The sequence below is a fragment of the Furipterus horrens genome, unplaced genomic scaffold, assembly GCF_987537825.1.
Source record: "Furipterus horrens unplaced genomic scaffold, mFurHor1.1.pri manual_scaffold_4, whole genome shotgun sequence".
In the NCBI taxonomy this organism is placed as follows: domain Eukaryota; kingdom Metazoa; phylum Chordata; class Mammalia; order Chiroptera; family Furipteridae; genus Furipterus; species Furipterus horrens.
Window position 1 is genome coordinate 36,798,176 of NW_028327174.1, and position 26,910 is coordinate 36,825,085.

At 35.9% G+C, this 26,910-nt stretch overlaps 1 protein-coding gene across 5 annotated transcripts in view; it reads left to right on the forward strand.

Moving 5' to 3' along the window:
* The window catches only part of STK38L (serine/threonine kinase 38 like), a 68,356-nt gene extending 44,834 nt beyond the window's left edge, over positions 1 to 23,522 (forward strand). For all 5 annotated transcript variants that reach the window (XM_090272953.1, XM_090272952.1, XM_090272951.1 and 2 more), the window contains 11 exons: positions 7,534 to 7,656; positions 7,874 to 7,957; positions 12,405 to 12,528; positions 14,103 to 14,257; positions 14,549 to 14,651; positions 15,061 to 15,122; positions 16,989 to 17,106; positions 17,527 to 17,650; positions 18,598 to 18,693; positions 20,674 to 20,765; positions 20,869 to 23,522. In XM_090272953.1, the coding sequence (XP_090129079.1) occupies positions 7,534 to 7,656; positions 7,874 to 7,957; positions 12,405 to 12,528; positions 14,103 to 14,257; positions 14,549 to 14,651; positions 15,061 to 15,122; positions 16,989 to 17,106; positions 17,527 to 17,650; positions 18,598 to 18,693; positions 20,674 to 20,765; positions 20,869 to 20,996 (1,209 nt within the window). In that variant the 3' untranslated portion in view covers positions 20,997 to 23,522. The remainder of the gene's footprint in view (positions 1 to 7,533; positions 7,657 to 7,873; positions 7,958 to 12,404; positions 12,529 to 14,102; positions 14,258 to 14,548; positions 14,652 to 15,060; positions 15,123 to 16,988; positions 17,107 to 17,526; positions 17,651 to 18,597; positions 18,694 to 20,673; positions 20,766 to 20,868) is intronic.
* Positions 23,523 to 26,910: the final 3,388 nt, after the last annotated feature.

Consider the following 26,910-nt stretch of genomic DNA (forward strand, 5'->3'; position numbering starts at 1 on the left):
CCATTATCTAATGTCCCCTGCATCTTTCCTAGGATTGTAACTGCTTTTGTTTTATATTTGCATGTTAAATCTAATAAAATATTTAATGATTTATACCGAAGGTGATTACTTTGTTCATCAGTTGGCTGAATCTAGAAAACGCAAATTTTGCTATGTTTTTCAAATTTATTTATGTTCTTTAAATTTTGAGTGAGAAAGGTAATGGTTTAGATCTACTTTCCAGCCTGTAGAGGAAAAATAAGGCTAAGCACATCTTTCTCCTTTTTATTCATTAGTATTAATAACTTTCTTATCATTAAAACCTTACAATTATTATATACTAATATACATTATACATCATTTTGATATAGAAATCTTATGTATAAGATTGTAAATGTGAAATCTAAAGGAGAGGTTACAGAAACAGATGCCCCAGGCCAAGCAAGGTACATAAACGAGAGAAGTTGGCTCGGTTGGTTTTATAATGTCATCTTAGGTTATATTATTTTGATCTAATATACATTGTTTGCATATTCAATTCATAAGAAATTTTTTTTTTATTTCTAAAAGATATAATTTTTTTTCTTTTCCTAAAATATTTGGTCCTCACAGTTTATCTTTGGTTAAAGTCATACCACATTTCACTTTACCAAAAAACAAAAACAAAAACAAAAAACAAAGGACATACCAGCCCACTTATGACATCACCTGGTGCCTGGCATCGGTGGGGAGACTGACTAATTAGAGAACCAGTGCCCCTCCAAAAGGGACTGCCACTGTTGGCCTGGTGTTTTACAAGAGAGGCTGGAAATCTGGACATTTATGTGAAATCATCTGTTTTTTAAAGTATTGACATGTAATTCAATGTTTTAAAAATAACTTGCAGGCCAAGTCAAATACATCTGTAAATTGAATACAGTTTGTAGCTTCCACTTTGCAACCTCTTGTCTGTACCAGGAAGTACTGAATATATTAGAACTATGTGAAATAATTTTTCCCCTAAAAAATAGTCAGTTGCCCATAAGAACCACTTATAAAACTAAAAATTTTCAGTAGATATTTTAATTTTCCCAAATGATTATTGTTGGGCCCCAGGCAAGGTCCTAGATTATGTCAAATTTTATAAAAAAGACATACTTTCTCAGCCTAATATAAAAAAGTTGGAACTATCTGTATGTTTTATTAAAATAAGAATCCATTTTTTTAAAGTAAAAACTAGTATTCATCTTTAACTCATTCTATGATAGAAAATTATTTGTGAAAGTTGCTTGTGAAAACTAAAGCCATGAAAAGCATACATCCTGAGGTGAAGTTGCTAGCTGAACCCCTTCATATCCAGAACTTCTGTGTACACTGTCTTACACAAAAACTGTGCACCCTGAGGTTGAGAGGTTGAGGAACACCCATTTAAGAAAGAATGGAGAATGGAAGAAAGTGATATATTTTTAGCTTCATTGAAGTTAGGAAAATCCCATTAAACATGGGATATTATTTACTCTCATGGAAAACGAATGTAGGCAAGTTTAAGCCACAAAAGAGAGCCACGAAATATTGAATTTGTCCACAGATTTTTGGTGTTTTCCTTGGAGAGGAAGGATGTGATTACCATAAAGATGTTATTTGCTTTTTAAGGCAACTTATCGACCCAAGTTGTGAGCAGATATGCCAACCTTTTTTTTTTTTCATGAACTTTTTTAATGTAAATTTTCTTCAACTACCTCTGAACTTTAACATGGACTTAGAGATTTAATACTAATATCGTGGGATTTTTGTAAGGTTATTTATCTACACTTGGGATTCTACTTTTCACCATTAAATAGCTGTCTCCAACACATAAGCATTGTTTACCTGCTGCATTATACAACCTGTCAAATATTAATAAATACTATTCTGTTTTAGCTGCCTCTGTCATATGTCAATTGTGAACATAATTTATGAAACTGTAATAGTCATCTTTTTCATTCAAATTAGATAGGTTTCTGAAACTATATACAACTGTACTGTTTTAACACCCATAAATCAGAAATCCAGAATGTCTCTCAAAATTCTTATATTTATTCATTTATGTAATTAAAGAGGGGGAGTGCTCTTTACTGCTTTGAAAGACAGCACTACAGTGCCACCATGTGGCCTTTTTAATTATAGTCTTAAAGTCTAAAATTACCTTTTTTTAATCTGTTTTACTGATAATTCAGTTTTCTAAACTGTTATTCAAAAGGCATTTTGAACAACAGCAAAAAATAATCTTTACTGTTTCCAACATTGATGTACCTGAGTGTGTAACTTCATTTAGCTGTTTAAAGATGTTTAGATTGAAGACATAATTTCTTTATTTTATCCTCTTAGATTAACTTTGTGAGAAATATCAGAATTCTATTGCATTGATATACATATTTACGTATTTCTGATTAGCAGTTTACCTTACCCTTTTGAAAACATATACACAAGGGTAGGTAAGGACTATTTAGTAGTTATACCTTGAGCAGCATTAGGAGCAAATTTCTGAGCAGTTATGGTTATTTTGACTTGTCTGCTCAGAACTGAACTACAGAAAGCTTGATAGCGTTCTGTTGAAGATGAACAGGGGTTTAATTGTCTTCACTGATTTTGTGTATTTCCCACTCTGTTAACTCTACTAGGAGATATGTCAACAAAATTTGGGGGGGGGATTAAAATATATTGGGTTGGCCAAAAAGAGCGTATGTATATTTTTTCCATGTGGTATAATGTTGATTGTTCTCAATCAATGTCTCAGTTTGATCGCTGTCAACTTCAATTGGTCTACCTGACCGTGGAGCATCATCCAGTGAGAAGTCTCCAGCGTGAAACTTTTTGCAAGTCACTTTTTTCATTTTAAGTATATTTTATTATGTTGTTACAGTAGTTCCAATTTTTTCCCTTTTGCTCCCCTCTGCCCAGTACCCCACTTCCCTCCAGCAATCCCATCCCCCTGAGTTCATGTCCATGGGTAATGCACATAAGTTCTTTGGCTTCACCCTTTCCTATATTATTAACTTCCCCCTGTCTATTTTGTACCAATCGATTATGCTTCTTAATCCTGCACCATATCCCCATTTCTTCCCCTCCCCACTCCCAGCTGATAACCCTCCAAATGATCCCCATACCTAGGATTCTGTTCCTATTCTGGTTTGCTTAGTTAGATTTTGCTTTTATTTTTTAGATTCAGTTGTTGATAGTTGTGAGTCTGTTGTCATTTTAGTGTTCATAGTTTTGATCTTCTTTTTCTTAAGTAAGTCTCTTTGACATTTCATATAATAATGGCTTGGTAATGATGAACTCCTTTAGCTTTACCTTGTCTGGGAAGCACTTCATCTGCCCTTCCATTCCAAATGATAGCTTTGCTGGATAGAGTAGTCCTGGTTGCAGGTTGCCTTTCATCACATTGAATACTGGTTTCCAGTCCCTTCCTACCTGCAAAGTGTCCTCTGAGAAATCAGCTGGTAGACCTATAGGCAACCACCTGTAGACAACTCTCCGCCTCTCTCTTGCTGCCCCCAGGCCTCTGTCTTTCTCTTTCACCTTTGGCATCTCAATCATGATGCATCCTGGTGTGGTCCCCTCTGGGTCCAGCTCGCCCGGGACCCTCCATGCTTCCCAGACCTGTATGTCCATCTCCTTTACAAAACTTGGGAAGTTTTCCTCATTTTTTTCAATTCTTGCTTCCTCATTCTGCACTGGTTGACTGTTTTTTTTCTTCCTTATGTTCCAAATCATTGATTTAAATTCAGTTTCCTTCCCTCAACCACTGGTTTTGTGTGGATTTTCCTTCGTTTCACTTATGCATTTGCCATACTCAAGCGTATCTGTCAAGCCTGTGAACATCTTTATCACCAGTGTTTTGAATTCTGCGTCTGTTAGGTTGTCTGTATCCTCATCTGTTAGGTTGGCTATCTCCTCGTTGCTTAGTTCTCCCACTGGAACCTTGATCTGTTGCCCCTTTTGGGCCATACTTCTCTGTCTCCTCATTCTGATAGGATCCTGTGTTTGTTTGCCCCTGTTATGTTGTAAGGGGTGGAGCCTTAGGGATTCGTCAGTACAGGTCGACCTGTTTCACCACATTGTGGCACTGAGTGTGGGGTAGGGGTCCGAGGGGAACAATGCCACCTGTCCAGCACTCGCCCCTTTTTCAGGCACCTCTCCCACTTCTGCACCGGGCTGGCACTCCTATAGCTGTTGCCCCGGCCGTCGTTCCCAGAGTGGATGGGTCTGCGGACGTTCTAGGACAGTGGGGGCCCTTTAAACAAGCTGACTCTGTTGAGAGACTGGCAGTTTCTGCCTCCACCCCATCCCCCACTGATCTTCACAGTCAGAAGCAATGAGGCTTGATTTTTCCTGGTGCTGGGACCGTGAGCTTCGAGGTCCGGTGAGGAGCTGGGAACGCTCCCCAGGTGTCCCTCCTGACTTTAAAATGTGTGACTGAGCTTTCTGCTGGTCTGCCACTGCTGCCTCTGCTGCTGCTACCACCACACCGTGTCCTCTCCACCCTGCCTCCGCCTCTCCTACCTGTTTAGATGAATATTTCTTTTTTATATTGTTGTTTGCTGGACTTCCATGCAGTTTGATTTTCTGGAACTTCTGGTTGTTTCTAGTTTTGAGGTAGTTGTATTCCTTCTTAGTTGTGGAGGGAGACGCAGTGTGTCTGTCTATGCCTCCATCTTGGCCAGAAGTCCAATAATCTGCAAGTCACTTTTGGCATGTCAAATCAGTCACAGCACCTTCTCCATATGCTGCACAAGTCTTTTTTTTTGCATTTCAGTTGCGTTTTTACCTTTCTGGAAATAATAAACCATAATATGCTGAAAATATGTATTTTCTTACATCTTCATTATTAAAATGGCTACACAAAAATTCACCAATTTTGATTTTTTTTTAACACATGCTCATATGACAGCTGTTGCAATATAATCTAACAAAATTGTTTTGAATGAAATTAAAGACAACTAAGTCCTATTAGATCCATCTTAAGAAAAAAAACAAAAGAACTTTTTGGCTTACCCAACAGAGCAATGAAACCAGTGTCCATTGCAAATGTAACCTGAAGGTATTTCATAATGTTTCTTATTAATGCTAGTTATTTTTTGTCATCTCTGGGGAATGAATTATGAAATTCCTGACTTGAATATTTTAATGAATTCTATGTGTAATTATTTTTGTTGCAATTTCATATTTTTTAGGAAGTTGTGTGCCAAGTCTCAAGCAGTTTATTAAAATTTGTCCAAGAATAAATTCTACCATAAGTAAATCTCTATGGAAACACTGTTGTTGTGTTATTTTAGTGTCATAGGTCTCAGTAGTTGTGACAGAGCAATCCTGGGATTTAGAGAATTGAAACAAAGTCGATTTCTTCAAGGTAAAAATCAATATCAGAATACTATTAGCATTTCCTAAAGTTTAATTTTTATTTTTGAATTAAGGTAGCACATAGATGAAAGAAAATGATGTATTAGTTAAGATGAAATATTTAGGAGCTGGGGCAGAGAAGATGCAGTGTGGTGGCAGCAGGAGTGGCGGCAGCAGCAGTGGTAGGCCGGGGGAAAATACAGGCACACATTTTAAAAAGTTGGGAATGGCCACGGGGGAGTGCTCCTAGCAGCAGACCAAACTGTGCAACTCATGGTCCCAGCACTGGGGAAAATAAAGCCTCATTGCTTTTAACTGTGCAGACCAGTGGGGGTTGGGGCAGAGGAAGAAACTGCCAGTCTCTCTCAGCAGACTCTGCCTGTTTAAAGGGTCCCACGGTCCTGTCCTAGAATGACCACAGACCCACCTGCTCTGGAAATGATGACCAGGGCAACAGCTAGAGAGGTGCCAGTCCCATACAGAAGTGGGAGAAGTGCCTGGAAGAGGGGCCGAGTGCTGAGCAAGTGGCATTGTTCCCTCTCAGACCCCTCCCCCACACAGCACCACAATGTGGTGAAACAGGTCGCCCTGAACTGATGAATCCCTAAGGCTCCACCCCTTACAGCGTAACAGGAGCAACAGCTCTGCCTAAGACACAGAGGCAAACAAACACAGGATCCTGTCAGAATGAGGAGACAGAGAAGTATGGCCCAAAAGGGGCAACAGATCAAGGTTCCAGTGGGAGAACTAAGCAACGAGGAGATAACCAACCTAACACTCGGAGTTCAAAACACTGGTGATAAAGATGCTCATAGGCTTGACAGATATACTTGAGTACGGCAAACACATAAGGGAAGAAGTGAAGGCTATGCTAAATGCAACAAAGGAAAATCCACACAAAACCTATGGTGAAGGGAAGAAAACCGGGGTTCAAATCAATGATTTGGAACATAAGAAAAAAATAGTCAACCAGTAAAGAATGAGGAAACAAGACTTGAAATAAATGAGGAGAGGCTTGGGAACCCCTGGGACAACTTTAAACGTGCCAAAATCTGAATCATAGGAGTGCCTGAGGAGAAGAGGAAAAGCAAGAAATTGAAAACTTATATGAGAAAATAATGAAGGAAAACTCTGCAAATTTGGTAAAGGAAATAAACATACAAGTCCAGGAAGCACAGAGAGTCCCAAACAAGCTAGACCCAAAAAGAACCACACCAAGACACATCATAATTAAAATGCCAAAGGTTAAAGATAAACAGAGAATCTTAAAAGCAACAAGAGAAAAGCAGAGAGTTACCTACAAAGAGGTGCCTATACTACTGTCAGCTGATTTCTCAAAAGAAACTTTGCAGGCAAGAAGGGACTGGCAAGAAGTATTCAAGGTGATGAAAAGCAAAGACTTAACAACCAAGATTACTCTACCCAGCAAAACTATAATTTAGAGTGGAAGGGCAGATAAAGTGCTTCCCAGACAAAGTAAAGCTAAAGGAGCTCATCATCACCAAGCTGTTATTACAAGAAATGTCAAAGGGACTTAAGAAAAAGAAGATCCAAATTATGAACATTAAAATGACAACAAACTCACAACTATCAACAACTGAATTTAAAAAATAAAAAGAAAATCCAACTAAGCAAACCAGAATAGGAACAGAATCATAGGTATGGGGATCATTTTGAGGGTTATCAGCTGGGAGGGGGCAGGGGGAGAAATGGGGAAATGGTGCAGGGACTAAGAAGCATAATTGTTTGGTAGAAAATAGACAGGGGGAAGTTAAGAATAATATAGGAAAGGGTGAAGTCAAAGAACTTACATGCACGAGCCATGGACATGAACTAAGGGGGGGTGGGATTGTTGGAGGGAAGGGGGGTACTGGGTAGAGGGGAGCAAAGGGGGAAAAATTGGGACTGCTGTAACAAAATAACCAATGAATTATACTTAAAAAATTTTTTAATGGAGTGTACCTCAAGAATAAAGATTTATCAATTGTTAAAAATTTTTAAAAAGTTTTCTTTAGATTGTTTTATTCTTCTATCCATGCTTAGTAAGTATTTGAAATTGGAAAATAAGTTATAGCACCAGTATATAAGATACTTCATCCTCATATTTATGTGTCTTGTCTTTTAATACTGTAGGTTTCCTTTAAAATAATCTGATTTTAAAGTCATCTTTTTAAACTCTTTTTTTTTTAATAGAAAAAGTTACGCCGATCACAACATGCCCGCAAGGAAACAGAGTTCTTACGGCTCAAGAGGACCAGACTTGGCTTGGATGACTTTGAGTCTCTGAAAGTTATAGGAAGAGGAGCATTTGGAGAGGTGTGGTTCTTTTTAAAGTCACTGCTATTGAAAATATATATCTTAACATAGATTAAAATGGTTTGATATGTATTAAAATAGTTTAATTTGAAAGAAAAATTTTTTAATGAATGCCATGAATGGCAAATTGTAACATTGTTTTCTTTATAACAGTTGCTCCTAAATAAATAGTAGTGACTGTTTAACATTTATAATGTGATTAATTTTTACATTCTAGGTACGGCTGGTTCAGAAGAAAGATACAGGCCATATCTATGCAATGAAGATATTGAGAAAATCTGATATGCTTGAAAAAGAGCAGGTATGTTCTTTCACACGTTAACCAAAGGACCATCCACTGACAAGGTGTTACAGTAAGTGTTGAGGTTGGAATTTTTAAAAAGAAATCTATGTAATCTATTAATTTTGTGATAAACTGTTTCATTGTTTCTCAATTCTTATAGTTAACATTTTTAAAAATATTTATAATCTAAATATGTATTAGCCAGTTCAGGCTGCTGTAACAACATACCACAGACTGGGTGACTTAAACAACAGAAATTAATTTTCTTAACAGTTCTGGAGGGTGGAAGTGTAAAATAAAGGTTCTGCCAGGGTTTGGTTTCTGGTGAGGGCTCTCTTTCTGGCTTTTAGAGAGAGAGAGAGTGCGCAACGGAGTGCTCTTTGATGTCTGTTCTTCTAAGGACAATGCATCTCCCTTGGCCCACCCCTGAACTTGCATAATCTTAATTATCTCCTTAGATGCTCCATCTCCAAATCCAGTTATACTCGGGGTTTGGGAATTTGGGGGTGAGGGGTACACAAACATTTAATCCATAAAAAAATACCTTTTTTTCTGACTTCAGTGAAAATACAGTATAGTTTTCAGTACCCTCAATCCCTGTCACATATCCCCACCCTGTTGGGGGTGGTTAATGGAGAACAGCACGGGGGAAATTGGGACAACTGTAATAGAATAACAGAAAAGATCTTTAAAAAAGGACAAGTTTTGTAGAGGAAAAAGAGAATTGGAAATAGTGAGTATAGAGTAATCATGTGAAGCAGAACAAAGGATAGATTGGTAAAGTGAGATTTAGGGTCAAAACGAGAATTTGGCCCTGGCTGGTGTGGCTCACTGGATTGAGCACTGGCCTGTGAACCAAATGGTCACTGGTTCGATTGCCAGTCAGGGCACACACCTGGGTTGCAGGCCAGGTCCCCAGTTGGGGGTGTGTGAGAGGCAACCACACATTAATGTTTCATTTCCTCTCTTTCTCGCTCCCTTTACCTCCTCTAAAAGTAAATAAATAAAATCTTTTTAAAAAGAGGGTTTTGAGCCGTGTGTGTGTGTGTGTGTGTAATGTATTTGATAGGGAATGGTTCATGCTGGCTGGGGAGAACCCATTAGGAAGAGAAAAGTTGATAGTGCAGGAGAGAGAGAGCAGATAATTGCAGGAGTACACTGGAAGACTGGAGTTGATCTTTGATAGGAGTAGGGACCTAGTCATTAAAACAGGAAGGAAAGGCAGAGAAAATTAGAACAAATGCAGGGTGGTTGATCTGAGAGTGTAATAAAGTGCCAAGTTTCTGCCTGAGCACAAGTTAAGTGCGGTCATTAGTTAGGAGTAAAGGAGGGAGGGAACCTGTTGGAGATGTAAGGAAAGAGAAATTGGGAAATAGTCACAGCTGTTGCCTTGAAGTGTGGGAAAGCCGATGTGTTAGGGAAGCACGGTTAAATGCCTGCTGAGATTTGTAGTCATGAATGTCAAGTGAACCAGTGGTGTAATTAGGTGATTTTTCCCTAGTAATACTTAGTTGCAGAATCGACACAGTAGGCAGAAAATTGAGGCTAGCTAGGGCTGGGGTTTGGCCAGGCAAATACAATGGAGGGGGAGAAGGACAAGAGAAGTCAAGGCATTTGCAAAAGCATGATCATAATGATGGACTCTAGTCTGGGCAGAGAAAGAAATGAGGTTGTTAGGAGAGTAATAGAGAAAAAGCGGTAGGGCCCATGGAATACAGATTAAAGTATAAGAATAAGAGACCTGGAAAAGTTAAAGGTGGAGATTAGAAACAGAGTTCCTTAAAGCTGAGGTTTTAGAGAGGGGATAATTACTGGTGATGAGAAAGAGAAGATTACCTTGGGTGGCTGGGTGTAGTAGGGGAAAAGACCGTTGGAGGTGAGGCAGATGTCAAGGCACTGTGCACACAGGGTATTTGATGGTTCAAGCTTAGGGCAGTTGGTGAGCCATGAGCTGAAGCCATGAATGAGGGAGGGAGATTGACGGGGAGGTCTGTGAAGGATGGCTGTGAAGAAGGGTGATGGCAGAGGTAGTCTCACAGCATGTGCTTCCTGTGAGCTGGAGAGAAGGAAAGTGGCCCCGTCGTTCAGGAGCAGCCGTGAGAACGAGGAGGAAACCTGCCCCTCACCAGGCAACATGGGAGAGAAAAGCAGGCCATCCTTGGGACCTCACTCTGCAGGACAGAACTCTCATTAGACAGACAGGCTGGTTTCACCTAGCATGAGAAGGCGATAGGAACCATCCAGAGATCAGGTGGTTTTGTTGAGGACAGACTGATTACAAAGGATTTGGAAGGCAAGGAAGGTCAAGATAATCGACTTGTAGGAGAGAATTATAGATAATGAGGGGAATAGATGTCTGGGTCAAGCTGTGGAGCTTTAGAGACAAGGAGATCAACAGGAATCTAACAAGGCAATACTGGGGTTAGTCTTGGATGGGGTTTTAAGGACAAAAGGCAGCAGTTCGGTCCAGGTATAGTCTAGAGTTACTAGCCACATGTAGCTACTGGGCACTTAAAAGCACCTAGTCTGAATTGAGATGTGCTACAAATGGAAAATACACACCAGCTTTTGGAGGCTTGGTATGAATAAAAGAGTAAAATATTTCAATAATTTTATATTGCTTACACTGAAATAAAAATATTTTGGATATATGAAGTTATTAAACTTTATTATTTAAAAATTCACTTGTTTGTTTTTACTTGTTATGGGGCTACTAGGAAATTTTAAATTACATGTGTGACTTGCATTATATTTTTATTGGACAGACCTGGTCTAGAATATTTTGCCAGAATTTGAAGGGCTTCTGACCACTGTTTGTTCCTCAGGGGCAATTTCAACGAACCCCAACATTAGTCCTTTGAGTGCCAACATCGCTGTGAGTGACGCTGACAAATTTTCCCAAAAGTGCCAGCGTCGCTCCCAGTAACTTTTTAAAATGGCTATAAATGTAAACAACAATGGAATAATTCGTATTTTGTGTTTTGTACTCTTTTTTTGTACCTCAGGTTATATATTGATATAATTTTTTCTCATGTTGATCCAAATTTTGAATTATGCATGGTACTCAAAGGGTTAAGTCTGTTTTTGCACTTTGTGGTTGTTTTTGCCCTGTACAAATAAATATGCATTTGTCACCATTGAATTTCATTTTAGAAAATCTTTTCCACTCAATTTTTAATACATCATTAATTTATGTTTTTATCACATTTACTTTAATGTTAATTACCCCACAAAATTAAGTGGCAACTTCTATCTTCACTGCTATGTTATCAGATTCCTGTGCATGCTACTCGCTATCCTTTGGAAACACAGATCCATTTGACGTATTTTGTCATCTGGCTTTGAGATACTTAAAAATAACCGAACCAAATTGATGATGTAGTTCTTTTTCCTGACAATACCATAGGCAACACCAAAAGTTTCAGATTTTTCCTTTACCATCTTAGAATGCTTTGTAAAAGACAATAGGTAAGAACTTTGAAACAGATCCAGAGAGATTATAGTTTTTTGATGCCAGAAAACTGTTTCTTAATTTTCAACTTCTATTCTTGTGCTTTAATCTCAGAGCATTTACCATACTGGATAATATAATAATCTCAAATACGACATTTTAAGCAGATCATATTTTATTAACATGAAAAGTTTACAAAATCTATGTTCTCGGTGTGCTTTGGGCCAGAATTCATTGTGGTGCACAATGAAAACAGTAAAAGCATAAAATCAAATCTTATTGTTAGTTAGCCTTTCAAGAAAGAATATATAAATATATTAATGCAAAAACATCTAAAAATTGATTTTATCAGCTCCACAAATTACTCAGTTTATAAAATATTCCAGCCTATAAAATGGATCCTTAGTAATTGTGTATCTGACCGAAGTCAGTAGCAGCCCCCCCAAATTACATTAATTTGCTATAGATCATGTTTATAGATATTATAGGAGTTTTATGTTATAACAAACTAATATAAAGTTACTATAAATGTTTCTACTTCTTAAGACCACAGCCAAATTGTTAAAGACCAAGTCGGGTCCTTTGCTTGACCACTGACAGTTAAAAATAATGTTCTAAGGACTCTGACTTTGTCATACTAATTTATAGAGCATTTCTTACTATTACGTTTTAAAAGTCAAACTAGGGCCCTAAATTTATAAGGCAATGACAGGCTCCTTGCCTAGGTGGAGAAGCTGGTCAGAAAGGTTCTAAACTAGTCGTTTTGCTACCTTGGAGGTCTCCACTTCCTCTAATATACCTGTGGATCCCACCTAAAGGTATAAACTAAAATAAACTATTTCCTAAGGTTCTCCATATTTAATGAGAATATGAACATGCATATATGTTTCAAATCTTTTCTAAAACTCCAGCTTTCCTTCGTGACTTCTAAGGAAATGGATGGATAATTGTAAGAGGTAAGCTTGAAAAATGTGTAATGTGTTACAATTATTTTTTCAAAATACATTCATCTAGGTGGCTCATATTCGAGCAGAAAGAGATATTTTGGTAGAAGCAGATGGTGCCTGGGTGGTGAAGATGTTTTACAGTTTTCAAGATAAGAGGAACCTTTATCTAATCATGGAATTTCTCCCTGGAGGTAAAAGCAAACGTAACAGCAATGACAGACTGATGCAAGCAAATCACTATGTGTAATTATAATTTTATTAATTAGGTTTACTTTTATATTCCTAGCTCTGAGGTTTTACATAGTCAGTCATGGTTTTCCAATAGTTCCTCCCATAATAATGCTAATTTTGACCACGAGTCAGATTATTTTGAATGATAAAGTTGGCACATTTTAAGTACTATCATTCTTGGTTTACTGTATAGAATTAGTTAGAATGTCTTAAGTGTAGAATTAAAGAACAAGTCACTAAAGAAAAAGATACCCCAATGGGCAAATGATAGACAACATACTGAAGACAACTTTGGCTAGTCTATAAATATATAGGAAAATGTTCAACTTCACCTGCATTCAGGGAAATGCAAATATAAATAAGAATGAGATACCATTTCACAGTCATCTGATTAGTAAAAACATTAAAAGTCATATGATACGTGAGGAAACTGTCCGCTCATATGTAAATTAATCTGTAACTTTTACAGAGAGCAAGCCATCCATAGCAGTAAAGTGGGAAATGAAGGCGTCCTGCACTCTCAGTTCCACAGCCAGCTGTATTCTCTAGAGATTCTCCCCCATGCCCGTGTATGAGAGACCTGTAAAAGGGTGCTCGTTGCAGCACTGTCATAATAGTGAAAAACTGGATGCAAGATAAATGTCCACGCATAGAAGAATGAATAAATAAAATGTGGCATAATTATGTGATGAAATATTTTACAGTAGTTAAAAATCAGGAGCTATATTTGTTACATCAGTGAGATCTCAGAAACAGAGTGGAGTAATAAAGCCAGCTGTGTGATTATGTGTACAGTTGATACCATTTAGATAATTTTTACAAAACCTACAAGAGACTAATAAATTCATAGAGTAATATATAACTGTTGTATCTGAAAAGATATTTTAAAAATAAGCTGGAAGGATACACATCAAACCAAATGCATGATAATGGTTACTCGACAAAAAGGGAAAGAATAGAATGGGAATGGAAGACAAAAAATATGCCTATGTTATTTTTTAAAAGAAGCCTTGAAGCATCATGATAATATATTGACTGTTGTCAGTTTTGAGTTGTAAGTTCACCAGTGTTTGTTCTTTACCTCCTTTTAAAGAAAAAAATTCCTCGAAAATAAAAGAATGTCTGAAGGTGAGTCTCTTAGTGGAATGATGTCCTATTGCTACTAGCCCAAAGAGCTCTGAGTGTTTTTGAAACCTGAATTTGAAAGAATATATCCCATTTCCAGGTGTGCTTATTGATTTATTTTCCAGTTTGACATGCTTTTATCAGCAACTTATTCTGGATGTTGAGTGGTGAATATAACTTCATTATATCTCTGCTTTGATCTGGTTGTACATATTTTCTATCTTAAACTCATTAAATATGATAAAAGTTTTGCTTATGCAATGACACTCTCTTATTTGGCCTTAGAGATGGTTGGAGGTATACTAGGTGGATCAGAAAATGCAAAAATCAGGCATACATTGTATAGATACAAAGAAAGCTTTTGAGGCATTTTTGATACATGATACGTTTCTTTATTTTTCCCTTATAGGTGACATGATGACATTGCTAATGAAGAAAGATACCTTGACAGAAGAGGAAACACAGTTCTATATTTCAGAGACTGTTCTGGCAATTGATGCGATCCACCAGTTGGGTTTTATCCATCGGGATATTAAACCAGACAACCTTTTGTTGGATGCCAAGGCATGTGAATAAACTGGTGAATTATTAGGTTGCTAAGTATTTTAGGGAGTAATAGAGCTGATTTTGTTATTGGGAATTGACAACTATATTTTATATTACTGCTAAACTAGGATACATTATTTCATAGAATGATACAATCATCAAATATTTATAATATTACATTTCATTTGTATGAATTATAAGCTAAGAATTTTTATAATAATTGAATTTTTAAAAGTTTATAATAAAGCTTTTGTTTCAAAGTTAATAGCAATATAGTCCACTGATTTTACTAGGTTTTTATTTTTTTAGGGTCATGTAAAATTATCTGATTTTGGTTTATGCACGGGATTGAAGAAAGCTCACAGAACTGAATTCTACAGAAACCTTACACACAACCCACCAAGTGACTTCTGTAAGTTTGGTTTTTTAAAAAAGTTAAAGTAGTATAACTTTTAATTCAGTACGTATTGTTGAGTACTAAAGGTTCTCTATCTCTCCTTACTCCTTAAACCGATGTATTTTTTAAAAAAGTATTTTTTAAAGAGAGGGGAATGGAGGGAGAAAGAAAGAGAAACATTGATGTGGGAGAGAAACATCAATCAGTTGCCCCTTTGTACATGCCCAAACCAGGGACCGAACCCGCAACCCAGGCATGTGCTCTGACCAGGAATCGAACCAGCAGCCGTCCACTTTATGGGACGATGCCCAACCAAAAGTCACATTGATCAGGACAACCAATGCATTGTAAACTTACATGTGTGAATTTGTTTTGGGGTGAGAGTATTTCTCTCTCAATTACAGTTCTGTCTTATTGAAATTAGCATTTCAGAACATGAACTCAAAGAGGAAAGCAGAAACATGGAAGAAGAATCGGAGACAACTGGTGAGCTGGCCATGTTTTTTAAGAAACAGTATTGTGCCCTGGTTCTAAAATCTCCTTTGATTTCTGCTTGATTATTTTGTCTTTCACAATGATTATTACTTACTTTATAGCAATGATAGAGCTTGTTCTGGGATCACATAGTTTCCTTAGCTTTTCTGTAGTTCTCCTTTCCTGTAAAGTGAAATGCTGATTTTTACTTCATAATTTAACTTTAGAATATTTTATCAAGCATATCTATAATTAAATAATCTGTCTACTTACTAGTAATTAACACTTTATATAAAACTCACTGAGATAAGTATAATTGTAGTGAATGCCTTGTGATGTCCATTTTTCCATTTTCTATACCTTTCCTGATACAAATATCAGCGTATGTAATGGGGTTGAATGGGGTTGTGTGTTTCTAAGAACTTTTTTATAGACAAAGTAAACAAGGAACTTGGTGTGTTAACAGTCTTAACTATAAATAAAATTAGAAAGCAGACTTGACCACAGATAAATTATTCCTTTGATGTGCAACAACTGTCTATTTAACCCTACACAATTTCTCCTCTATTACTTTGCAAATATAAGAATCTCTTGCCCACTTCTTCTTTCCCTTTATCCTGTTAACCAGGTCTTTGTACATTTTCAAGGTTAGAAATGTGCCTTTTGACTTTGTTTTCCTAATTTCTTATACAGTGCCTAGCACATATAGACACACTATAAATATGTAAAATTCAACAAAGTGATGAAAGTGCAATTAATTCAGCATTCCCTGAAGAAGGTAAATAGACTAAGGGTTATAGTTTGATACCCTCTCAAACCAAATAAAATGACCTTTGCATTATTGAGCTTATTCTCTCATTAGCCCAAGTACATAATTGTAAACTTCCTGAACTAGTAAAACATTTCTGTGTTTTTAAGTTTTAAAAGTGTTTTAAAAATGTATTGAGCTATGCATTAACCACAAAAACTTCCTTCTACTTTTAAATGTGTCACTTTTAGATCAGATTTTACAATTGAGAAAAGAATTACAGTATTTCCTACTTTAAAAGGGAAATATGTACACTGCTTAAAAATACGGTAGGAATTTTGTAACCCATATTTACAGATGATGACTTATGTGCATGTTTTACTGTTCTTGTGGCCTTCACCATAACTTACGTGGTGTTTCCCAAGGGAGAAGTAAAAGGAACTCTATTGAATTTGGGGCAGGAAATTTCTTCAGACCCGGATTCCCTGCCCACTCAATGCCAATCATGTCATCCCCCAGGACATGGAAATGACCAAATCTTCTGTCACACGTTTTCAACTGACCCTTAGCGTCTATCCTTAGTGAAGAAGTATTTTCTTAAATAAATAGTTTTTCTTAAGTCTTTATATGAATTAAGAATTGCTTTCTACTGGATGAGCAGTGGCCTGGAATTAGGTTTGTAATGAAAATACCTGATGTTTGTATGTAGTAGGTGATTGTAGTTTACAAAGCACATTCCTTTTCTTGTTTTATCCTTATAGCAACTGTTCAGTCAGGTATTATTACTCCTACTTCATAGAAGCAGAAGCTGAGGCTTAGAGAGGTTGAATAACCTGCCTAAGAACATATTAATAGTGAGTGGGAGGAACCAGGCCTACTGGGCTCAATCTTTTTAATCTTTTTGAAATGAATTTAGGGCTAAATATATCGATAACTTAATAGTTGAGCTTTTTGAGGGGCAGAAATCATATCTTAAATAACATTATCTGACTTCCTCCATACCTGTCACAAGCAAAACAAGTATTAGGAAATTAACTTCTGTATATATTGCTTTTTACAGTAGTGAGCCACACTCACATCTTTCAAAAACTAGATTAAGAATGCTGGTTTGACAAGCTGTTCCTCCGCAGGCATACTCCACGGTGGGCACGCCCGATTACATTGCCCCAGAGGTGTTCATGCAGACTGGCTACAACAAGCTGTGTGACTGGTGGTCTTTGGGAGTGATTATGTATGAAATGCTAATAGGTATGTTTTATCATTCATTTGTGTGCACACTATATAAATTCTCTTTGAGTGCTACTGATTGAACATATGCAGATACCATGGGGTAACATTCCAGAACTCTTTTAAACCAACTTCTGACACACACACCTCTACTTCCCCCTTCCCCAAACGGGCTCCCTAGGAATCCAGTTTTGGGAAGCAGGTATTTAATTGAACTCCCATGTATCAAAATTGTATCTGCATGGCCTTTCAGGTGAAAGTGGGGGAGGGGAATGCTTTAAATCCTTTATTTTATTGACTTCTTTAGGAATTTTATTATAAATTGATGACTGGTGACATTTTTTATTGTTAAATAGAGCTCTCAGGGTTACTTTGTTTCTTGTGTGTATAGCATATTTGATCATAAAAGCTGATACAACTTTTATTTTCTCTGATATGTAGGGTATCCGCCTTTCTGCTCTGAAACACCTCAAGAAACATATAGAAAAGTGATGAACTGGAAAGAAACTCTGGTATTTCCTCCAGAGGTGCCTATATCTGAAAAAGCCAAGGATTTAATTCTTAGGTTAGTGGTTAATTATGTAGAGGAGTTTGTCTTATCTTAAAACTTCACAGGCACCTAAAAGACTAAATTGGCTGTTTCACTTTTGTGGGAGTTTTTTGTTTGTTTTTTAATGCAAACTCTTAAAAGGAAGCATGCAGGGGAAGAAAACCAAGTTAAGAAGAGGCAAGAAGCCTTGTATTGTTTCAGAGGTCACTCCTGTTAGAATGCAATGATCCTATCCCATTAAAGAGAAAAGAAAAATACATTGTTAGTAGCAGTTGATATCACAAAAGTCTTTATATGAAATCTTATCTGTTTCTTAATTAAGATGAAGTATTTTGATTCTGTAGTGAATGGCTAGAAGGCATACGCAGTGGGACAGCCCATGGAAACAACCATTGGCAGCACATTATGAGAAACCTTGAAGCTATATATGACCTTTGACCCAGCAATTCTACTTTTAGAAATTTTGCTTATACAAATAATACATGATACATAATAGGTACATTATATACATACATAATATGTACAAAATAGACATGTTTATTGTGATACTGTTTTCAGTAATGAAAAATTGAAAATGATCTAAATATTTAATAGTAGTGGACTGGCTAAGTAAATTATAATATTCACATATACAAATTTTAAGACAATGAAGTTATAGAAAAATTTTAATGACTTTGGGAAATTTTCTCAATATATTAAGTGAAAAAAATGTCCTAAAATAGTAACTAATTTATCAGTATAGTGTTTTTAAAATTATAATAAAATACTAGAAGGAAATGGCTTCCAGTTGTTTATAATAGTTATCTCTGAATGATGTAATTACAGATAACTTATATTTTCTCCCATATTTCCCACAGTAAAGAGTTAACTTAAATAAGCACAAAAGCGAAATGTTTGAAGTAATGAAAATAGAAAAGCTTAGATGTAATTTGCGTATGATAATTTCTCTGTCCATTTTCTAGATTTTGTATTGATTCTGAAAATAGAATTGGAAATAGTGGAGTAGAAGAAATAAAAGGTCATCCTTTTTTTGAAGGTGTAGACTGGGGGCACATCAGGTATGTTCATAGGCTTCGAATGGAAAAGGTCTGAGTAAAAAATGCTTTTAGTGATTCATTTGTCTCTGATTCTGCCAGATTAAATACAAGTAGTAACACTGGTATATTATTATTAAATCAATGTTTTTGGGGGGTTATATAAGTGAGTGAGACTATAGTGGCTATAGCTTAGTGATTTACTGGTGTACATTTTAAGGGAAAGATCACACATTGTACACCTGTTTAGATTTTTGTATCCAGAGTTACATGATGAAAGCTGTTAGCACAACCAACTTGTATTTCCATTTCACACTATAACCTCTCATTTTTCTTCTCTTGTTAATGTACCATACTTTGTCTCCTTTATTAATTTATAAGACTCAGTCTCTTTTTTAAACATTGTGGCAAAAGTTAAATAATGCGGGTAACATAAGAATTTGCTTGTATTTGTTCATTGTGAGCACTGACCGTTACTCAGTTTATGGCCAGACTATCTTCAATGATTCTGGTCTGTTCTTCACATAGGAACAGTTTAGAAACAAATCCGATCATGCCATTTTCTTCCTTCCCTTTGCACTTAGAACAGAATTAGTGATCCTTAACAGCATTTCAGGACTGTGGGGAACCCCATTGTTATGGGTTGCATCTTGCATGATTTTTCCTGCTCCTCCTATCTCACAGCTTTGTCATTTGCTATTCATTCTGACTGAAATGCTCTCCTCCCTGTCCTCGTCTGTACCCCTGTCCCTGCCAAGCCAGCTCCTTTCCATCTTCTAAGACAGCTTATGTGTCACTTCCACCATGCAGGTCTTCACTGGAGCTTCTACTATGGGTTAGGCATTCTGTTATAAAAATAGCTAATTTTTTTAATCATTTATTACAAGTTCATCACTTTTCTAAGTACTTTATGTAAATTTCTAACCCTCATAATTATTCTTATAAAATAGGCACTATTTTACATATGAAGAAACTAAGGCATAGAGAAGTGACTTGCTTACAGTGCCACAGCTAGTAAATGATCTAGCTAGAATTACTAATTAGAATTGGACCTAGGCAATTTTATTCTGGAATCCTGTTGCATTGTATTATACTGTACATATATCAATCATCTCAGTGAACAGAACTATGATTCCCCCCTTTTTACACTTACAAGGCTGCATGGAGACTACCAGTCCAGTGTCTTGGCTTAATGATAAGGAAATAGTCGCAGAGTAGACTTGCTTAAAGTCATACTGCTAGTTAGTGAAAGGAGATGAGATCTGAGGGTACTAGGGTCTATGGTTCTTTCCACTTCACTATTATAAATTTATTATGTATAAATGATTTGGAATAATCCTGGGAAAAATATATACATGCTTTTGCATAATGTAAACTTACCACTGAATAGGTCCAATAAATATTTGTTAAAAATATAGAAGAAATAAAAATTGATAGATTCTTTTAACTATTTCTATACTTAAAAACTTTTAGGCTGATAAGAAGGCATGTTCATGAGTGATGCTTTTAACCTAATGTCCCTGACTCCCTTAAAATTTATATGACTGAGAAGGTTTCGGATTCAGATTTAATCACAAATGTGTAGTTCCATCACCCTTGGAGCCCCTTATTTTCCCAAATGCCTTGATTTATGGATCATGTCTTAGAAGGATTACCGTATTCCTGAATTACTTAGGTAGGATTCCCAGTGAACTTTATATAATTATGAAATCTTTTAAATAAAATCTGTTCTACTTTCTTTCTCATTAACACTAGTTTTTCCATTAAAACAAAGAAAACACAGCATGAGTAAGTCTTGATACAAAGAAATAAAAATTACAAGTAAATGATACTATTTTAATAAATTATAAACTATGAAATCCACTTAACTTTCAAATCCATAATAATTCTCCTTGGCTCTTCTAATATATATAGAACAGCATGAAGAATTTTCAAGTAGAATTGTTTTTTGGAAAATTAAGCGTTCAAGAAAATTTACCATGGTTTCTCAATACCTTTTCGTAGGGAAAGGCCAGCAGCAATCCCTATAGAAATCAAAAGCATTGATGATACTTCAAATTTTGATGACTTTCCTGAATCTGATATTTTACAACCAGGTAAGGCAGTCGACAACGCAACTAACTATTAAAAATCTATGAAATGGTGACATTTTCACTAATAAAATTCTTTTGCTCTTGGTTAATTTTTCTATCTTTCTAGTGCCGAACACCACAGAACCAGACTACAAATCCAAAGACTGGGTTTTCCTTAATTACACATATAAAAGGTTTGAAGGGTTGACTCAGCGTGGCTCTATCCCCACCTACATGAAACCTGGGAAATTATGAATGAAGATCACATTCGCCCACAACCAAGAGAACTCAGGTAGCTGCATCACCAGGCTTGCTTGGCGTAGGTAACAATACACTGAAATACTCCTGAAGACGGTGGTGCTTATGCCTACAAGAGGAAATTCTACAGGATTAGGATTTCTAAGACTACTATAGGAATTGGTTGGCAGTGCCAGCTGGCTTTTTTTTTTTTTTTTAATATTTTATTATTTTTGTTAACTTTATTATACGAAGGTACTGGAATAAAAGAAATGTACACCCCTTTCTAACTGCACTGCCTACATGCGTATTAAGGCCCATTCTGCCTGTGTGTGCTGTGGCTTTGTACTGTAACACCTTTAATCAATTCAGGACAAACATATCATTTAAAGCAACATAGGCTAACCTGTAGGTAACACTGCGGTATTGCTATTTCACTGCAAATCTTATGGGTCTAGATAATCAATAAAAGCCATCTACCATAGTTGGTGTTAGAACACTTGCCCTACTGGTTTGGACATCTTTAGAATACATATGAAGATAATTTCTATAATGGTTTTAAGAAATTTTAAAAAGGAAATACACTGGTTATTTAAAAAATAGAATTTATCATGTTATAATACAAACTCCACAGTAGGGAGTGACAAGTTTATAACAAGGAGGAAGTTTAACACCATCACTCAAGCACTCACAAATATATTTACTTTGCATTCAGAAATACTGATGACCTTTACATATGTCACCCGTGTACTCATAGGGGAGATGTACTATATTATATAAAATGTAAAGTTGCTTTTTTTGTGACAAGAGGACTTCTTTTTTAACAAGAGGACATGGCATTATTTTAATTTGATTATGGTGAGTTGACTATTATAAATGACCATGAAGGCTGCTTGTAGAACCTAGTGTATTTTTATTAAACTATTTTTTTAAATGTCAAACTTCTGATCATGTAAATGGACTTGTAGAGTACAAAGAGTTATTTACTTTGGTTTTCTAGAAAGTTGTTACATATCATGGCTGGTTAACTTTTATTTTTTTTAATGAAAAATTTTCCTTTGATAGTACTTGTATTATTGTGCCATTATTTTCTTATACTCCAAATGTACCAAAGATTCTGAACAGAGTGGATGTTCACAACGAAGTAGAATTTTACTTTCTTGTGGGAATACTGTAATCAGATGTGACAGATCTTTGACAGAAATCAGCTTAGGGAAGGGCAATATTGTTCATGTTTTAGCTACATCACTGTGGATACTGTAAATGGAATTAAGAGGGTATATGCAGGCCACAGGCGTTACGATTAGCGGATAAGGGAGATGATATCAGCATCAAATTCTTTGGGTATTTCCCTAAGAATTAAATAATCTTCCTAGCTCAACATTATACTTCTAAAAAGATTCTCTGCGGTTTTAGTTTAAGTACTAGTTAAGGAACAACACTTTATCAAAGAATGGCCTAATGTTTGTCTTAACTGTTGATGGAATTTTTTAAAAAGATATAACAATTATAACCATTACAAGTGATCTGGGATCAAAATCTAAATTTATTTTTAGGGATATTCTTAATTGGGAAGAATTGCATAGGATTATTATGCAAATCTATTAAAGTTGTCATAAATGTTGTGCTAGGTAGTTCCACAATGTTTCAATAAGGCCAACCTGGGGGCTTCCCCCCGACAAATCTCTCTCTTTCTTTCCTTCTCTCCTTCCTCCCTTTCATTCTTTCATTCTAGTATTTGTTTGATACTTCTTATGTGTTCCTCTAATAGTTCATCTCCATTTTCTTGTTCCAGTCATGTGGCCAAGTAGGGGAGAGAGAACTATTAAAATTCTGGGGTTATCTCAATTTTATTAACTCTGTTTTTCTAATTATAACTGCCTCTAATTTGAAAAAAACATCTTTAACTTCAGCTCAATTTTATGAAATTTTTCTCATCCCCCAACCCCTCTTCCTTGTTAAAGGACTGTTTTGCTAGTGTGGTAGTGAATGAGTAATATATGAGGAAATTGCAACATTTTCTAGTTCTAATATGCTAACTGTTCTAGTACAGAAAAATATCACTCCAAGTTGACAGAGAGAACTGAATTATCTAGTTTACTTTTTAATTGAATAAGAAATAGAGCATTTTACTTTCCTTCTCCCTCATTCTTGTTAACAGGTAGAACTTGGAAATAGTTATGACTTCTTGGCAGTGAAAGGCAGTTCTGGAAGTTTACTTTGTTTAGAGTCTTATTTTTCCCTGGAGTTAACAGAATGATTCCCAATCTTTGGAGTTTCCTCCTCATCAAAGCATTTCTTAAGTGCCTATCTAAAAGCAATTAAAGACTGTGTCTGCCCTTCGGAAGCTAAGAATTTGATTCATGATGCAGGTTAGCTAGATAACTTGTGAAATACCCTTGAGATTGAATTTTCTCTATTGTACATTTCCCATATTTCAGGTGAACCATTTAATTTAAATGACAAAACCCTATCTACTCAACTGGGCATAATGAATTTTCTTTAAATTAGACTCTATTTTGAATTAAAGAGTTTTATTATAAACTGTGTGTTTTTGGTTTTTCTAAGTATATAGAAAGCTTGTATAATTCAGATTTATTGATTTCCTGATTTAATGTAGACTTTGACTTTTTTATTAAAAAAATATTTGTATTAAAGCAAGTTATGTTATTTTTCTTTTATGCTTTTCTTATTAACATAGCTCTAAATCTTTAAATTTATTGAAGCATAGTGCTATCTAAATATAAGGAATTTCTTGTAAATCAACCTTTTCTGAATTAAATATATAGCTGATTTTAATAGGCTATTAGTTGAATGGAAAATAACAGAAGTGGAATATTCAAAACTTTCTTTGGTTGTAAATGCTTAAAATAGGGTTTCAATTATATCTATAAAAACATACTTTTTTGTTTTTTAAAATAACTGTATGTTTTGTAAATTTGTAAATTTTAAAATATTTGTAAGTACATTTATTTTTGGCGTTTCACTGCAGAAAACCTTTAGATAATGAATCAATCAGTATCTACTGGTAGGCGAAACAGCTATCCATTTTTTGATGATCTACAGATGAATGAACTGAACTTCTGATCAGTAGAGGTCCCTGGCTACTAAACGCATTCTGTCTTGGAATTACTAAGATTCAGATATTCAAAATAACTGTTTGCTACAACCATTATTATTTCCTCTTGTCTTTAAATTTTCTTTTCTCTCTAGAAGTGCACTTATTTCTGAGAAATTTTAATGAAACAAACACTTAGAACAAATGTAAATGTAAGATACTTGGGACTACTAGAGATATTTTAGATTTTTATGAAAAATAATGTAAGGGGATATTACTACTTTTAAAAAGGAATGAAGTAATAAAAATAGATCTTAGTTATTTTTCAAGAAGCAATATAAATTATTTAGCAGTTGTCTAGAAAACTAATCATTAGGCTCTTGAGTATGTGTTCAGCTACTGAGTTTCAAAAAATGTTTTGGTAGCCTGAGCCCTTTTTCACTGAAGGTAAGAAAAGAATAAAAACTATTTATAATATTTCTGTTGGTGAGGGTTTCTTGGGTTTCATTTTTGAGTTTTGAGATAGGTGTTACCCAAAATTCAAGAAAGACTATTTTGTAAATATATCTAACTTTTACATTTAAAAGACCACCCCAAGAACAAAATAAATACTTGAAGTTTCAGTTGTATTATATTTAAACAATCAAGATAGTTGTACAGATTTATATATAACTACCCCACTAGGCCAAAACCAGTTAGCAGGCAGAATTGAAATTGAAAATGCCTCAAAATTAAACTGAAAATGCCTCAAAATAGCGAGGAAACCAACGGTACCATTACATTCTGTCCCTTGAAAGATACTTAGAATCAAGATGCCCTTTCTGCCGAGCTCAGAAGGAGCCAGTCAGAATCCCACTCATCCTACCTGTGCTCCTAGCTGTCCCCTGGCTGACATCACTTCGGTGATGCCATGGTGAAGACAAAACAGTGAAAAGGTGGGTGTCCAAATGAGGCCACTGGGGCAAACCTGGAGACTCAATTCATCTTTTGAACGCATCTTATGATAAAAAGAACCTACATTTGTATACAAAATGCTTTCACTTTCACTATTTATTTTAGTTTTTACTATTCTGAAATAAATATAATTACCATAATTTTACAGATGACAAATGTGAGGCTGAATGTGACTTACCCAAATGCAGGTAATAAATTGCTCTTGAATCCAAGTCCAGGGTACCTTGGACTCCCTCAAATCATAGAGCATACTTCATTGGCAAATGACCTTATATGCTGCTAGACCTCAGAAGAATACATAGGGAGCTAGTGACAATCATCATTTTGGGTACTTTTGATTACAAATGTTAGAAGACGGAAGTAAAAATATGTTCAACAATAAGGAAAATGAATGTCTCATGTCATACACAAGATTGGGAGCTTCCAGCGATCAATTTAGCGTCTCAAAAACATCAAGGATTCAGGTTCCTTCACTTTTTCTACTTTGTCATCATTGGTCTTGTTTTCTCAGAGGCTAGATGGCTACAGGGACTTAACATCAAATCCTCATGCACCATGTAAGTCTTTAAAAAGAGAACTACTTGTGTACTCCCTTTTTAAAAATAGCAAATAAAGTGTTTTCCAGAAACATTCTAAGCAAAATAACCCCCAGGTTTTATTGGCCACTATTGTCATCTGTCCATTCCTACAACAGTACCTAAAACTAATCAGAGTTCACCCAAAGCACAGGACCACCTGATACCAGAGTAAAATCGGAGTTCTTTTAACAATTTTCAGGAATAATAAGTAAAAGTGCCACACAGGTTTATAGTGATGGTTTTTATGTGAAGCCACTGCACCTGGATTTTGATACTGGTTCTACCCTTGCCTGTGTATGAACTGAAGGGCTGGTCCACTGGGGTCTTTCCTGACCCATGTAAAACAGGAGTACCACGTGCCACTGTGCTAGACCACGGCTCAGCTCCTATGATCCTGCGTTTCTCTTCCTTCAGAGAACAAGGAATAGAAGTGGGTCTTGGACATCATGCAGGATGGAAATTGGCCTTTTGCCACCCCTCCCAGCTCCTATTCATCTCTTTATTGATCCATCTCCCCCATAAAGCTGTTATATTGATAATAGGGATCCTCATCAGCTTATTTCCCCCCAAGACCCAGAACGGGGGTGGAGTGACCTAATGATTGTTGACTTACCTACTTTAATTGGCGAGATGGACTCTTAATAGAAATGAAAACATTTCTCAGGTGAGTTTGTGCTAACAACCACAAAGTTATCTCAATTCCTTTACTGGCCATATTAAAGCATTCCTTATCAAACCCTAAACAGGATGACTTTTAAGTCTTTTCAAAGGGAGAAACCCATAAAAGGAAAGGGAAACTGTTTTGCCTTTCTTGTCCTCTTGGGTAAGATAATCATGAATGGAACTTGAAGAACCCTTCTGTTGAATTCTAACTTGAAGAACTCTCCTATAGAATTCTATACAATTCAGGAAGGACTCGGGAGGACCTAGGGACACCGTACTTGCTTTGAGAGCGCCCAAAACCTGCAAAAGTAAGAATTAATTCAACTTTTGACACACACACAAACACACAACCTCTAAGGGAAAAATAAGTGATAACTCCATATAGAAAGATGTTAGCACAACCATTCCCTCATTCTTGTCCTAAATTTTGTACGTACCTCTATTTTTCTCAGAATTTTAGTTTATTGCTACTCCTGTCTCTGGCTATTAAAAAAATACCCAGTGCCACAACCTAGGCTTAAGAAAATCCATCTTTGACAAGTTGAAGCACTACTTCCTAAAGTAGAATACTCGGAGCAACTTTCAAAATCAAGTAGGGTGCATGTGCATATTTGAAATAAGGGTTCAATGTGTCTTACCCCAGACCTACTAAACCAGAATCTGGGGGTCAGTTTGAAAT